Raw genomic sequence first — 16,308 nt, forward strand, 5'->3', positions numbered from 1 at the left:
AATCAATAGCAGGGGTCTGGAATCTTTAAGTGTCTGAGGATAGAAGAACAATTATTTGATTACTGATAGTACTTGGTCAACATCCACTTGAATACCAAGCACAGAACAGTAAAACAGATTCTTCCTCCAAGAAATTTACTAAATGAGACGTAAGACTTTTTTAAATTATAATTTTGAGAAAAACTAATGACATAAATTAACTATTTCCCTGTATTAACATAATAGTATTAATAGTACGTATTTATCATGGAAGAGTCCTAACATCAGAGAGAGGCCGGCAGAGGGCTGACACCGTTGATAAATGGAGCCTGCAGAAGATGCAGGACTGTCCCAGCAAGCCTTCTCACCTGGGGGAGCCTCACACACGTGGGAGCATGGTGCCACCCCGAGATTTCCCAGAGCTAAGTCCTTCTGGAGGAGGGAGATGAGGGACAGCTATCGCACTAGCAGCTCTCCTGCTTGAGATGTGGTCCAGTTTGTTTACGGATCACTACATGCTGAGCAGGAAAACTCCAGTGTTGGCAGTTGCTGTGGGCCTAAATATACAGAGACCTGCAAGGGCAGTGTTGGGACTGGGCCAGGTGAAGACACAGCCAAACTTTATCTCCACATCTGTATATAGAACCATGTGTCAGGCTTTTAATTACCCAAATGGCCTGGATTTGAAACAGGTAATTTCTGGGGAGCACGTGCTCTTGAAAGCCTGTAATATATCCCAAATTCCACAAATGACTTCCTAGAATTGGGTTTTTGGAGAGAATTCACTTATCAACTACAGAAGCACAGAATGTTAAAAGTTGCTCCAGATTAAAAAATTGTATGTGTGAAAGGAGGTGTGTAAAAAAACTACTGAGTACTTTCCAGAACCAGGTTCTACCACTTGATGGTATCAGATAATCAGAAACAAAAATTATTTCCTGAAGAAGAGCTTCGGGATCACCTCTTACACTTGCTTGGGATCACCGGTGTGGCTTCTACTCCATTCTCCTTGCATGTCAAGTGGATGAGCCAGCTCAAACCCCTGAACATTTCTGCACAACCTCCACCCCCACTTCCGGGTAACACATGTTCACTGTGTCAGAACTCCCCACACGAAATTACTTTTTGGCATCTACCTCCAACTTTCCCCCATATCTTATGCCCTCACTCTAAAAAGTAATAATACACATACTGGATAAATCTTTTAGAAATGAAGCAATGTTTATAACTCTAGCAGATAATAAAATGCACATGTTCAGGTATTGTTATGAATTAGAAGCAGCCATTAAAAAAAAAAATAAGGGTAGAAAATCAGTCCATCAAAGCTTTTAGCATAGAATCTAGCCCTTACAACCACCATGTATGCATGGTCACACATGGTCACCACACATCCACCACATGCCTGTCTAAGCCCAAGAAAGCAGAACAGGCCAAGGTGGTCAGGCTTAAGAAATGACCTGAATTTCACAATGAGCCTTCTTCTCCCGATATTTTGAAGTCTGAAGCACTCTACTGTAACAATCCACACCTTTATGGGACAGGTTTGGGCAGAGGTGTGATGTGGCTTAAATTTCACAGATTACAGACAGGCTCACACTCTGGGAGTGCCACTGCCCACCTCACCATGCAGCTGATCAAAGAAATCGAGCATGTGTGGTTATGTCTTCAATGTACATGTTTGGCACCTGGTGATTTTCTAGGCAGTGCAGAAGTAAGAGCCGTAGCCCTTTGAGAGAGTCTTTAAATTATATGAGAAGCGGCTGAGTCTTGAGTGGACTTGCTGTCACTTGTTTCTTTTCTGTCTTTGTGCTGCCACCTATAGAGAAAAGGAAAACATGTTGTATCCCAAAGAAGGAGTCCCCTGAAGTCCCAGGCACCATCTGCACCTCCTAGAACAGCAAAGCGATGCTGGCTGGTTTAGGGTCCCGAGAGAAGACCTCAGGTGAGGGAGGGGTTTTGGTGGACGCCTCCTTGGCGACTTTCTACAGCTCCTGGGAGTGGGTTGGTAAGAAACATATTTTCTTTCCAGTGTTTAAAGGAGGGAAATACAAAATAATGTTAAGGTTGCCCCAAACTTATGGAGCAAATACCATCATTTTAGAAAATACATGAAACACACAACAACAATATTTTAACAAATAATTCTTAAACCATTGTTCTCTTTCCCTTTTGTTTTCTTTTTAAAAAGTGGATCCTTTTTTATTATTATTTTTAAATAGTAGGAAGTCTTATGGAGACTTCCAATGTATAAAAAAGTATAAACATAGACTTGCTGAAGTAGTAGTCCCTAATATCCTCTGAAGAATGCCACCATAAGGTTAATCACTATAAGCTGGTTTCTCACTGAGTACAAAGTCAAGCATACTTTGAGGCTAAAAATTACCAGGGGAAAAAAGTTGATGGAAATCAGATTTCCAAGCCATAGCGGAGATAAGGTGTGACAGAGGTTAGACCTTTCTGACCACCCACATCCCCAGGGCTATGTCCACTTCCCGGCCCAGCCTTTCCCATAGCCCAGGCCTCCCCAACACGTCCATCTGTCTGCTCTCTAGAACATTCCACCCCAAAGTCACAGGATATACGTTTTTCTCAAGTGCACACACGTCATTTTCAAAGATAGACCACTGGTGCTCAGTGCCGCCTTTCATGTGGACAATGAGGGTCCCCAGTCTGCTTGGGGGACCGGGTGCACAGCCATCCTGAGTTGGAGAGACGAACTTCCAAGTGGTCTCACCTAGAATCAAAGTTAGGCGGCACAGATGCCCTGAGTGTGCCTGGGGTCTGGTCACAGGAGTGTGCACTGCAGGAAATAAAATTTGTGTCTGTGCACCCAGGCTCAAACCCAGTGCAGCCTCCCTGTGTGGGTGAGGGGTCTGTTCATGGGAGTGCGATCTGTGGGAAACAAGCTCCTCAAGTCTGCATGCCCAGGCTCAAATTCAGCCTCCCTGTGTGGGCAGGAGGGTGGTGCCACAGCGGGCCCGCAGGGAGGGGGATGGGCTCTGGACTCAAAGAAATCCACACCTGGAGTCCTGGTGTCCCTGGGTCTGCAGTTGTGGTCACAGGTCTTTTACCCGAGTGGCTATAGGGTTCCGGTTTGCATCTGAGACCAGATTGGGTGGTGGCAAAGCTAGGTTCCTAGTCTCAAGCAGCTCTGTTCTTCAAGGTGGTGTGGTTTCTGTGCCGGTGGTGTCCTCCTTGGATTGTTTGCAGTGACAGTGGGGTTTTGTCGTCCAAGACTGCCCAGCTTGGCAGCCCCTGGGAGACCTGCAGGATCTGACTCTCTCTCCACACACTCCTCTATCGCTCCCGCACTCTCTCATACACGCTCCTTCCCTACCTTCTTGCCAGTCACCATCCTACTTTTTTCTATTTTCTACAAAGAACATGTTTTCATCATAAAACAGAAAATGCCATTAAACAAAGCCAAAAACTAAAGGCTTTTAAAAAGTAGGTTTTCAGATATCTTTGCTATCTGATTTCTCTCAGTATACTGAAAGCCATATTGCTATGGCTACCATTTGGCAAAGTTGCATAAAATAACAGGCACACACTCAGATATTGTCACATGTCAGTTTATTGAGAAAATTGAGAGCCTAGAGGTTGACTCTAGTCACTTGATTACTTTTCAGTATGTCAAAGAAGACTCCAAAGTCCAAATCCATTTAGTTACAGAATTACTTTCCCATATTTTGTTCAAGAACATAAAATTCATATACAAAGAAATGTTCAAGTGAATCTAAAAACTGCTCTTTTTTTTATTTCAAAGGATGGTGATTTAGGGTCAGGAAGTACAGCGACATGGAAGAAGGATAAAAGTGGAACATGTAAAAGATAAAACATTTTTGCTGGATTTCATTTTCAGTTTCAAATCTTTTCAACTTTTCTTTTTATTTTTTGCACCAAAAAAGGAATCAATACTTTTCATTCCAGACTTGTCAACTTTAGCCAACACCTTTTGAGCTGCAGTCATTTTGCTATTTTTCTGTTCACAAAAATAAGAGAAAAATTGTTTCAAATGCAACATTTATAAATCACACATGCAAATCAAACCTCACCATGCATGGCTCAAGATTCATTAAGGGAGGTAAGTAAGCATTTGCTAACATGCTTCATAAGGGAGTGCTAATTTTAAAAAGTTCTGATTTCAATTCAGAATTCAAACTTAAGAGATAAAATATGTTTAAAAAAAAAGAAAAAAGAAAAAAGAAAAGGCGGGAGACAAACTGCTGCCTTTCCTGAAGTTTTACTATTGGGGAATAATTCTGGAGGGTGCATTAAGTGCAATAACACAAACAATGGAACTGACACAGGCAGCAATTGCCAGAGAAGGAATTACAGCCTTGTATTACTACATGATGAATAATTCACACCAATTTACCATCTGATTTTATTCAGAGGGAAAACAAGAACATATATGGTAATAGAAGGGGACTTGTTTTGGGGTGAAGGAGATATTAACCAATGTCACCCCAATAAATTCAATAAAAAATAAATTTAAGAATGTTACCATATTCAAAAGATTTTAAGAAAATTAATTTTTTTAATTTAAGAAAATGTTACCATATTAAAAAAATAGCTGGCCTATTTTCCCCTCTAACAACAAAATTCTTTTAAAAAAGCTGATTCTAAATATCTCTGCTATGTAAATTGCTCTCTTTTCCTTGTCACTGTTTTTTTTGTTTGTTTTTTTTTAGTTTTTTTTTCTTTTTGTGACACGTCTAACAGAAGGTAAATAGCAGCCGATTTTATTTTGACGCATCACTTGTTCAACAGAAGCATAAATAATGGGAATCAGCAAAGAAAAAAAAATCAGCTGCCTTTCTGGGAACTGTGAGACAAAGTTATTGCCAAAGTATCTTTTAGGACACAATACATGATCCCTGAACTTTTGCTTCTTACATTCTGTCACTTATAATTCAGTAGGGTTAGGGTCAGTCTCTGAGATAAGTCATCCCTTGCATTTAACTGACATCCTGTTATCTCACTGGTGCTATGCCCTAGAGCAGCAGTCAACAACCTTTAGGACCTCATGGACCACCCATCGGTTGGCCACTGCTGCCCTAGGAGATACAATGGGCAGTTAAAAGTGTGGGGCAGAAATACTTCTCACAGAGAATCTCAAAAATACCCCTGCTTACAGAAACCATGGAGGTCACCAGGTATTTAGCCATATCTCAAATTAGATTATCCCCTGATATCACAAGCTCAGATAAATTATATATACAGAATAAAATTTATTTAAAAACTTTATAAGGGGAGAAAAATATGAAAATCTAAGTGGAAGTTAACTATTTTGGGATAGGCAAGGTCTTTCTAAGCATAAAAATAATGAGAAAAATCATAAAGAGTAATTTCTATATTCAATCCTAAGAAAAACTTAAAACTTTAAAAATGAAAAGGCTGAACACAAATTTGAAAATTCTTGTACCTTCCTTATATGTTATGAAAAGTATGAATAGAACAGGCTCAATTTAGAACAGGCTCTTACAAATGAACCAGGAAAACATTACTATCCTAATATAAAAACAGGCCTAAATGCAAATGGCCAATAAGCATTGAAAAATACAACTAACTTTATAGTTAAAAAAATGTAGCCTAACTATACAGGCAAACATTTTTTAGAATAAAAATAATACTCAGTGTTGTCAAGAATGGAAGATGAATACTCATCAGGAATAATGGTTAGGAGTACAAATTTCTACTACATTTTTGGAAAACATTTTATTTATATCTATACTAATAAAAGGGTAATAAGTTAATTAGACGGGGTTGACCAAAAATCTTCCAGTCATCTGGTCCTCCTTCTGGACAAAGCCACGGTGGCAGGGGCTGAGGCAGAGGTGGTTAAAGGCAATCAGGCTGGGAGGGGAGCAGTTAGGGGTGATCAGGCTGGCAGGAGACAGTGGTTAGGGGAATCCTCCCCTGCCAGTAGGAGAGGGGTTAGGGGCAAGCAGGCAGAGTTAGAAACATCGATGATAGAGAAACATCGATGAGAGAGAAACATTGACCAGCTGCCTCCTGCACCCCCCTACTGGGAAACAGCCACCACCACAGACTATAGGAAACCATGTTAAATTCACTCAAAGTTGCTGAAACTGGTTTGGCTAAGTGGATAGAGCGACAGCCTGCCGACTGAAAGGTCCCAGGTTTGATTCTGGTCAAGGGCATGTACCTTGGTTGCGGGCATATCCCCAATAGGGGGTGTGCAAGAGGCAGCTGATCAGTGTTTCTCTCTCATCGATGTTTCTGGCTCTCTATCCCTCTCCCTTCCTCTCTGTAAAAAATCAATAGAATATTTTAAAGAAAATAAAAGATTATAAAATCAGCCCTAGCCAGTTTGGCTTAGTGGATAGAACGTTGACCTGTGGACTGAAGGGTCTTGGGTTTGATTCCAGTCAAGGGCATGCATGTTGGTTCTGGTCAGGGCATGTGCCTGAGGCAAACAATCAATGTACTTCTCACATGATATTTCTCTCTGTCTCTCCCCAGCTTTCTCTCTCTAAAAAAAAAAATCAATGGAAGATATCCTCGGGTGAGGATTAACAAAAAACAGAAGAATTGTAAAATCACAATAGCATACAATTATGCAGCATCACTCACTGAGTCCAAGTGTATGCCACTATGTCTGGACACACATACCTTTTCAGTCTTCATATCTTTGGTATTAAACTTAGTGTAATCTTCTTTTGCTTCTACGGGCTCATCTGACAACTTTACCTTCTGCAAATGTTAGAGTAGTGAAATGGTGTAAAATGCCACCTTAACACATCAATCAACTTAAAAAGAACCAATGTGGAATTTGGTCCCACACTAAGGCCAAATTAAGCAACTGACCCTGCAAATGGCTTTTTTCTTTAACAAGCTCCTTTACATTTTGCTGATTATCTAGAGAACTAAGCCACACAGCCCTTCTGAGGAACAGTCTTGATAATGGGGGATATAAGTAAGAAAGTCCTAGTTCCAGTCTCTAGGGGTATTAATCACATATTTTACATGTACTAGGGACAGAGACTGCTGAGTTCCAGGAAAGTTTAAGGGGGTGAATGAAGGCACAAAAGCAAAGACTAGAATTTTCTTTAAGGTTGTCAGCTAGAAACTACACTTCATTCACCTTCTGGGCTGGTGTAATGTCCATTTAGAAACAGCACTTATTATCATCTTTATATAGTGTCATGTTGTTACCTCCTTTCAATTCAATAATCTCATTTTATCACGTAAGAACAATTTCACAAAGCAAGCAGTCAGAGGAAGAAGGAAGCACAGAGATGTTAAACAAAAAACTTAAGGCCACTGAGCAGAGGACATAGGGTGAGATCTCATTTTCTGTACAAGTGCTCTTTCCATTAGGCACAATGCAACTAAGTTGACATTTACTTTGTGTTTTCCCCTTTCACATGCGCATTTTGTACCAATAAGTGTGAGAATCTTGTCAAGAGCTAAACTTAGCCTTAATGTTCACATTACAGAGGAATCATGCCACATTTATTATGTAAAGGGCACAAAAGCAGGGCTGATAAGTCTTCAGCATAGAGTATTGATTACACAGAGATCCCAACTCAGAATTTTACAGATCTTCAGGTATAGGGGGAATAAATGGTGAAGAAAAAAATAATCCTATCTAATAAAAGAGTAATATGCAAATTAACCATCACTCTGTTATATCCACAAGCCATACCCACCAGCCAATCAGGAGCAAATATGCAAATAAATCCAACCAAGATGTCTACGGTCACAGAGAGCAGGAGGGATGCTTGGGTTTTCCCAGCGATGGAGGAAGCCAAGCTTCCTGCCTGCCCTTGCAGGCCTAGGCCTCCACTCAAAGCTACAAAGTTTCAATGACAGAAGATATTATACATAAATCCAAACAGAAATGGCTGCCACCACGGAACAAGCAGAAGGCTTGGCTCCGCTCCAGGCTACAAAGTTTCAATTGTGGAAGATAGATAAACGCCAGATACCAGGACCTCCACTTGGGTCATCAAGGGGTGTGGCTGGCCTGCAAACCACTACAGGCCCCTAGCCCAGCCTGCTCCACACCCCAAGGGAACCCTTACCCTAATCTGGGACATCCTTCAGGGCAAACCAGCCAGCCCCCACCAGTGCACCAGGCCTCTCTCCTATCTAATAAAAGAGTAATATGCAGATAGACCATCACTCCAATACACAAGGCGGCTGCCCCTATGTGGTCAAAGATCCTACCCCCATGTAGACACAAGATGGCCACCACAAGATGGCCAGCAGGGGAGGGTAGTTGGGAGGGACCAGGCCTGCAAGGGAGTGCAGTTGGGGGCAATCAAGCCTGCAGGGGAGGGCAGTTAAGGGTGACCAAGCTAGCAGAGGAGGGAAGTTGGGGTGACCAGGCCTGCATGGAAGGGAGTTAGGAGGGAACCAGGCCTGCAGAGGAGAGCAGTTGTGGGAACCAGGCTGCAGGGGAAGGCAGTTAGGGACAAACAGGCTTGCAGGGAAGTGGTAAGGGGGTGATCAGGCTGGCAAGCAGAAGCGGTTAGGGGCAATCAGGAAGGCAGGCAGGCAAGCAGTTGGGAGCCAGCCATCCTGGATTGTGAGAGGGATGTCTGACTACCCTCTAAACAGGCAGTTGGACATACCTCAAGGGGTCCCAGATTGGAGAGAGTGCAGGCTGGGCTGACAGACCCTCCCCACGCCCCCGTGCATGAATTCCATGCACCGGGCCTGTAGTAATAAAATAAAGAAAAATTTTTTTTTGCAGATCTTCAAGCTCTTTGTAGACACCAGGTTGACAAGATCCAATATGGATCCACCCTAGGAAATACATATTTATTCCCAGCATCACTCTTCGCACCCCAGCTTTTGCTAAACACAGAACTGGGAGAGCATTAAAAGATGCCACAACCCATATATATCAGGGGATAAAACAACATCCTTGAAATTCTTCACTGGAACTAACAGAGGGGCATCTGGGATTATGTCACATAATGGGGAAAACCTCTTGACCACAACCTCTAGGAAATGAATCTTCAAAAGAAAAAGACTAGTTTATCATGTATGAACTATGTACCAGCAAAGTGAATGTAAGTGATCAAGCAACATTCTTAAGAATACATGTTTCTACTAAAATTAAGACGTGTTTAGGTGATGCACATTTTATCTTCAACCGGAAGAGTAGAATGCATAGGTGATGATGAAGGCTATAATAGTTTCACAATGAAAAAAATTTAAGATTCTGAGGATGTTTGCTTTTCTCCTATGGCAAAATGTTCTAATACGGGTGATGTCATAAACATGTGGGCTTATTTGCTTTTCACTGATAATTCAAATAAAAATGGCAAGACATTTAGATGACAGATATTTCCTTATAAATATTAAAAATATAAAAAGATAACTGACTTGTTTAGGTGCTTTATCAGCTCTCTATCATACAAGACACAAGTTGTAAGTACTTACAACAAAGAAAATGGTGATAGTCTCTGCACATAGCTAGGTTTCATGTTATTCCCAGCACATTGTTGAATATATTGAAAAACCAAACAAATCCATAATTGTTGTACTGACTTATTTTTGTTGTTGCTGTTATTTAAAAGACTGGATGGAGTTGAGTGGTTGCAACAGAGATCATTTGCTTCATGAAGCCTAAAATACTAACTGGCCTCTAGATTTCGGGATTGTTTCAGAAAAAAAAAAGTGACTCAGAAAGATGTATACACGTTGGTAACAAACAGTCTGACTAAATGGGTACAGCTCTGGGAGAAAAGAGCAAAGGGCAGAGGACCACCAGAATTAATGCTAGGATGGGTTGGTCTTTATCATTCTTACAAATGATTTGCAAGAAGAAACAGAAACATCTCCAAATCCACTGATTGCCTTAGGCTCTGCTGGCTGACAGTGTTAATTAAAAAAAATGGGAGAGGATGGGGGCTGGAAGCTAAGGTTCAACAGAGGCACACATATGATAGTAAGAAAGTAATGCAAAACATGGCTCCATGCTATCGATTACACTACAGATACAAAGATATCTATGAGCCATTAGAATGTATTTTCTGAAAACAATATACTAAATTACTATAAAAAAATAAAAATCAATAAAATCCTGGACAGGAAAGCTAGCAGAAGATATTGTCCTGTGCTTGTTTCAAATGTGGTTCTTCACCCAGTGCAGTCTGCACTGTGCACACGGGAGCCCCAGGAAGACACAATAGAGGAGGAGACCTCAAAAAGCAGCTAAAATAACTCAGGAGACCAGGCTGAAATTTAAGAGAAGCAGGATGCCAAGACCTAAATCGGGGCTTTGTAAAATACTGTCCACGGGCCAAATCCAGCTGGCCACCTGCTTTCATTAGTGACGTTCTTCTGGAACACAGTGCACTGGTTCACTCATGAATTGTATGTGGCTGTCTTTGCACTTTAACAGCGGAGTGGAGTAGTTGTGACGGAGATCACCGGCTTCGTGAAGCCTAAAATACTAACTAAATACAAACTTAGACTTCACTGGATAAGTCTGCTGACCCCTCGCCAAAATCATAAATGAAGAAATTACAAACAACTTACATTTTGGAAATTAAAACAAGAAAACATAAAACTGGATCTAAGAAGAGTAAACTTATGAAACATGTCACCCTAGACAGAATCAAAGGCTAAAAGCTTCAAGAATAGGTTCAGAGCCATTCATAAATAATCTCTTAGTTACCAAGAAAGATGGATATTTCCGGGAAAGATATATGCTTAGTTTTGAAGAAAAAGAAATAAGAAAGACACCAACACACCTGTCCTCTCAGTTAGACAATTATGTCAATGTCCCCTAGCACCATTTTCAGACAGTGGACTACTGGACTGAAGTGAGGTTTGACTTCTGTCCAATGCTATTCCCCCAGAGAGTGAAAGATAAACCTCCTTTGATAATCAGCTGAAAATGGCCCACAACTCCCACTGATGTACTGTAAATTTTCCATCCCTTCTAAAAATCAAAGTAATAAATGTTTTTAGAGCAACTACCACCTCCAGACAGAAAAGTCCTGAGAATGTTGACAACTTGAAGGCAGGGAAAAAGGAAAGTTGTTCAACATCCACAATATGTCACTTCACATTCTAAGGCATTTGCTATTTTGCTGGTAAGAGAATGGCCCCACTGACAGACTGGCATGTGTGTCTATTGCCCTGTCTCAGAGGTCAGGCTGGACTGGATGCCACAGTGTGCCACCCAGTGTGGTGTGTGACTGACTTCTCTGCTCAACAATCCGGAGACAAACTCAGCTGCAGCCACAGTGCAGAGGAGCTAGGGGTGGCAGTTTGAGAACATCTGAAAGGGGAAAGGCTTTCCACTAACAGATAAATATTATACATAAACTGGAGGCCTGGTGCACAAAATTCGTGCATGGAGGGGGGAGTCCCCTCAGCCCAGCCTGCGTCCTCTCCACCAGGATCCCGTGGGGGATGTCTGACTGCCATAATCCTAGACCACTGGCTCCTAATTGCTCACCTGCCTGTCTACCTGGTCACCCCTAACTGCCCCCCCCCCCGCCAACCTGATCACCCCTCAATGCCTCTGTGTGCTGGCCTGATCACCCCTAACTGCCCCCCACTGTGGGCCAGATCACTCCCAACTGCCCCCTTCCTTCCAGTCTGGTACTCCTAACTGCCCCACCCCCTGCCAGACTGGTCGGCCCCAACTACCCCTCTCTGCCAGCCTGGTTGACCCTAACTGCCCCCCCTGCCAGCCTAATTGCCCCCAACACCCCCTTTCCCCCCCTCTGGCCTGGTTGCCCCCAACTGCACCACCCCTACTAACCTGGTCACCCCTCATGGTCTCCTGCAGGCCTGGTCACCCCATGCAGCCTGCATGTTCAGTTATTTGTTTGTCCCTCACTCACCCCCTGTGGCCTGGTTGCCCCACGCAGCCTGCTTGTTCAGTCATTTGATCATCCTCAAGCTGGCCCCCAGTGGCTGGGTAGCTGACATCCGAGGCTTGCCTGTGCCTTGGGCTGGCCTTGGGTGGATGGGGGTCTGAGAGGACTGGGGACCCCAGAGTCAGGTGTGCAGAGCAGCTGGACCCGCCTGAGGGTGGGCCCAGCTGTGCCACGTACCTGCTGCCTCGGCAGGGCAGAGGGGACTGGGGCTGCCATCTTGTGGCTGTGGGTGCCACCATCTTTGAGGGCATGGCAGTCAATTAGTATATTCCTTCCTTATTGGCTGTGGGCTCTGCCATCTTTGCAATGGCATGAGAGTCAATTAGCATATTCCCTCTTTATTAGATAGGACATCTACTATATTTTTATATAAGTATCTGGCTAACCAACTCTTATTTGAGTTTTGACAGTACGTTATTTTTCAGGTAAAATATAAAAAAAAAAAAAAAAAAAAAAAAATTGGCGAGTCTAGTACAATCTTTATTCCATGTAACATCACTCCATGAAAGATAGATTTAGAATGCTTTAAAATACCAGGTGTAACTGTTAACAATGTGGATTTTTTTCAATAGATGGAGTTACACATATGTTTATATATATGTGACTTGATATGTATGCTATTTTGTTGTATTGGCAGGAAGCTTCAAAACTTCATGTCAAATTTGCTGAAGGTGTGAACATCATAGATGTTTTTACAATTAAAAATGTTGAATTTCATGCCAAAAAAAGAGCATTTGCAGGAAGTTTTAATTTATTATTTTATTTTGAAGAAAGTGCTGCTGAAAGTTATCATATACTTTGGGAAGCTAATGGTGAACATGCTCTTTTTCAAGATACTTGTGAATGCTGGTTTAAATGCTTTAAAAGTGATGATTTTGATGTGAAGACAAAGAATGTCCAGGTCAACCAAAGAAGTTTGAAGACTAGCAATTACAAGCATTAATGGATGAAGATGGGTCTGCAAACAATTTCCAATTGTTTACAAGCAATGGGAAAGATTTTAAAGGAAGGAAAATGGGTCCCACATCAACTGAACAAAAGGCAAATGGAAAACCGAAAAGTCATCAGTAAAATGTTGCTTCAAGGGCACGAAATAATGTCTTTTTTTTGCATAGAATTGTGACTGGTGATGAAAAGTGGATTTATTTTGAGAACCCCAAATGCACAAAATAATGGGTTGATCCAGGTCAACCATCAATATTGACTGCAAGGCCAAAATGCTTGAAAAAGAAGACAATGCTCTGTGTTTGGTGAGATCAGGAAGATGTGATGTATTATGAGCTTCTAAAACAAGGTGAAACCAATCACTATTGACAAAATAATGAATCTGAACCACGCTTAGATCGTGAAATGACCAGAATGTGCCAGAAGACACGGCAAAGTAATTCTGCTTCATGATGATGCACTATCACACACTTCAAAACCAGTTAAAGACACTTAAAAGATTTGCCCAGAAAGTATTAACTCCCCCACTGTATTCACCAGACCTTGCTCCTTCAGATTACCACTTGTTCTGATCAATGGCACACACACTTTCTGAGCAGCACTTCAAGACGTATGAAGAAGTGGAAATTTGGGTCTCTGAATGGTTTGTTTCAAAACAAGAAAAGTTCTATTGGGACGGGATCTATAAATTACCTGAAAGATGTGTAGCTAGTGATGGACATTACTTTGAATAAAGCACTTTTGATGTTTCTCTGGAAATTATCATGTTTTCTTTGATTACAAATTCTGCACTATTAACCAATAAACCTGGTAAACTACAGCAAACTAAATGTATGTGGTAAAAGTGTAACATTTTTCCAAGTTCTCCAAGATATCTTAGTCATAGCTTCTTACCTTTGATGGAGGTTTTGGCAACGAAGCTGAATATTCTGGAAGCCTACAGAGTGAAAAATAAGATTTCTAGTCTTGGTTTTTCATAGATAAGCAAACAGAAAAGCTGGGCCTATTTAAGATTCAATAAGTCTTCTTTCTTCTGATAGCTTCACTTCTATATACTTTAATGTACAATCATTGCAGTGTAAAGAATGACATTTATCTAAATGAATAAATCTTTGCCCTAGCTGGTTTGGCCCAGTGAATAGAGCATTGGCCTGCAGACTGGAAGGTCCCGGGTTCGATTCCAGTATCACGGTTGCAGGCTCCTCCCTGGCCCAGGCCCTGGTCGAGGCACATACAGGAGGCAATCAATGTGTTTCTCTCACATCAATGTTTTTCTCTGTCTTTCCCTCTCTCCCCCACTCTATCTAAAAACCAATGAAAAAATATCCTGGGGTGAAGATTAAAAAATAATAATAATAAATAAATTACAAAATTTAAATCAATCAATAAATCTTCATTTCACAGATTCCTTGTATTGGAATTGTCTGAACTAAAAAATAAAATTAGAACTCACTTGTTGAAATCAAATTGCTTTTCTTTAGCCTCCATAAATTTGCATTTTTGGCACTGTAGTGTTTCTTTTTCATAAATAATGAATCTAGCACATATTTAAAAGTTAAAATTATATTAACCGTTGACAAAAAGCCATACAAAATTTGCCTTTTTTCCACCAGAGAGAAGTTTAATTGACATATATTTCTCCCTAAATCTTAACTTAAAAATTTTAGTTGAAAGAAAGGAATGTGAAATATAATGAGTACAAAAACATAAGGAATATAACTAGATAAGGAGCGACTAAGTAATCTAGGGAAATATTAAACAGAAGAATATGGTTATCGACTTAAAGCAGGCTTTCAACACATTTTAACCACCACAAAAAAAACTTCTGCTAGTTGTTTTTTAAAATAGGACAATTTAAATTTAAATTTGCTAAAAACAGCAACTATATCTATTAAAAAGTCATTTATCTTCATGTATGGGAAGAAAATGTAATTAATTATAGGAATGAGAAAGTACATTAACTCATCACACACATGAAATCTGAAAAACAGTTACCTACACCTAGGGAAAAAAACGTGTTTTTTAAAGGTAAAGTCTTATATTATAAAGGAACATAAATGAAGTCATTCATAAACCCTTCTGTCCTTAAAAACACAAGACTCCATTTTTTCCTTTTCTGGATTCCAAGTACTGGGTGTAATAAAGTTACTCAGTGAACATCTTATTTTTTAGTTCAGACAATTCCAATTTCAACATCTAATGAAAATGGTACAAATCTTTAATGTAACTTTCAAAAATATTCTACACACCACCTATTTTCTTTGCCACTTTTATTTCTATTAAAATGATCAAAAGAACCACACTTATTAAGTCTAAGAAGGAATAAAATTGTAACATAGTTCACTGTCTAAAATCACACCAACCCATAATTCCAATCCTGACACATGTTCTCACAATTAATATCCACTAAATCAATTCATTTTAATTAAGAAATGTCCATTAAAAATCAACTCCAAACCAGAGAGTTTATGACATAATTCTAAAATTATCTCTTATCAGAAACAGTGATATGATAAACCATAAAGAAATAATATTTCTGGAACACCAAGAAGTGAAAAGGTACTTCTTAATTATGATTGAAGATGAACAATACTCACTTTAAATATTTAGATAGGTCATCACTTAATTCTTTAGTGATGTAATCAGATATCAGGCCATGGGCATAACGAATATAGTCCTCTGAAAGAAACAGAAGCGTAAAAAAAAAATTATAGTAATAATTATGAAAGATTTAAAGCCAAATTGATCAGAGTTCAAATTCTTACTTTATCTAGCCTTAAAAACTCAAGCTTCTCACCTGTTTCCTTATATGTAAAATGGGGATGCTAATGTATATCTGTCCACTCAGTAGTGAGGTGATATGATGGATGAATATATAAGATATCCAAGATATGATCATGTAATATAAGTACAACACAGTAGATGTCCACTAAATTACAGATAAAACCTAAATTCTGGGTTGTTTTCATAGTTGAGACCCTATACAAATATTTATAGCTTATTTTTAAAACAATATGATTTTGTTGCCCAACTGCCCTCCCCTGCAGGCCTGGTCCCCCTGAATTGCCCTACTCTGACAACCATCTTGTAGTGGTCATCTTGTGTCCACATGGGGGCGGCCATCTTTGACCACATGGGGGTGGCTATCTTGTGTGCTAGGAGTGATGGTCAATTTGCATATTATTTCTTTATTATCTAGGGGTGTCGAACTCAATCAGAGAAGGGGCCAAAATCTAAAATCCAGCCTAAATCGCGGGCTGAATGGTTTACTGAACAGTCATAAACTGTCATTGTGATGGAAACGCAGCGGAGTGCAGTGATGACAGCGCGGTGCAGGCCACATTGCAAGGCCTGGCAAGATGGATTTGGCCCGCGGGCCTTGTGTTTGACACATGTGTACTGAGCCAGACCTGGTTTGGCTCAGTGGATAGAGCGTCGGCCTGCGGACTGAAAGGTCCCAGGTTCAATTCCGGTCAAAGGGCATGTACCTTGATTGCGGGCACAT

The 16,308-nt window shown here is 40.6% G+C and overlaps 1 protein-coding gene across 3 annotated transcripts in view; it reads right to left on the bottom strand.

Annotated features, from left to right (window-relative positions):
• Nucleotides 1-1,175: 1,175 nt before the first annotated feature.
• The window catches only part of RNASEH2B (ribonuclease H2 subunit B), a 59,938-nt gene continuing 44,805 nt past the window's right edge, over nt 1,176-16,308 (bottom strand). Inside the window, exons 8-11 of one of the 3 annotated variants that reach the window (XM_036457436.2) lie at nt 15,401-15,482; nt 13,698-13,740; nt 6,619-6,699; nt 3,536-3,961 (exon numbers count right to left, since the gene is read on the bottom strand). In XM_036457436.2, the coding sequence (XP_036313329.1) occupies nt 3,854-3,961; nt 6,619-6,699; nt 13,698-13,740; nt 15,401-15,482 (314 nt within the window). In that variant the 3' untranslated portion in view covers nt 3,536-3,853. Of the gene's footprint in view, nt 1,796-3,535; nt 3,962-6,618; nt 6,700-13,697; nt 13,741-15,400; nt 15,483-16,308 lie in introns of those variants that run through there. The other 2 variants (XM_036457438.2, XM_036457437.2) reach the window with 2 other exon arrangements.

Source organism: Pipistrellus kuhlii, unplaced genomic scaffold (genome assembly GCF_014108245.1).
Source record: "Pipistrellus kuhlii isolate mPipKuh1 unplaced genomic scaffold, mPipKuh1.p scaffold_m20_p_3, whole genome shotgun sequence".
NCBI classification, from domain to species: Eukaryota; Metazoa; Chordata; class Mammalia; order Chiroptera; family Vespertilionidae; genus Pipistrellus; species Pipistrellus kuhlii.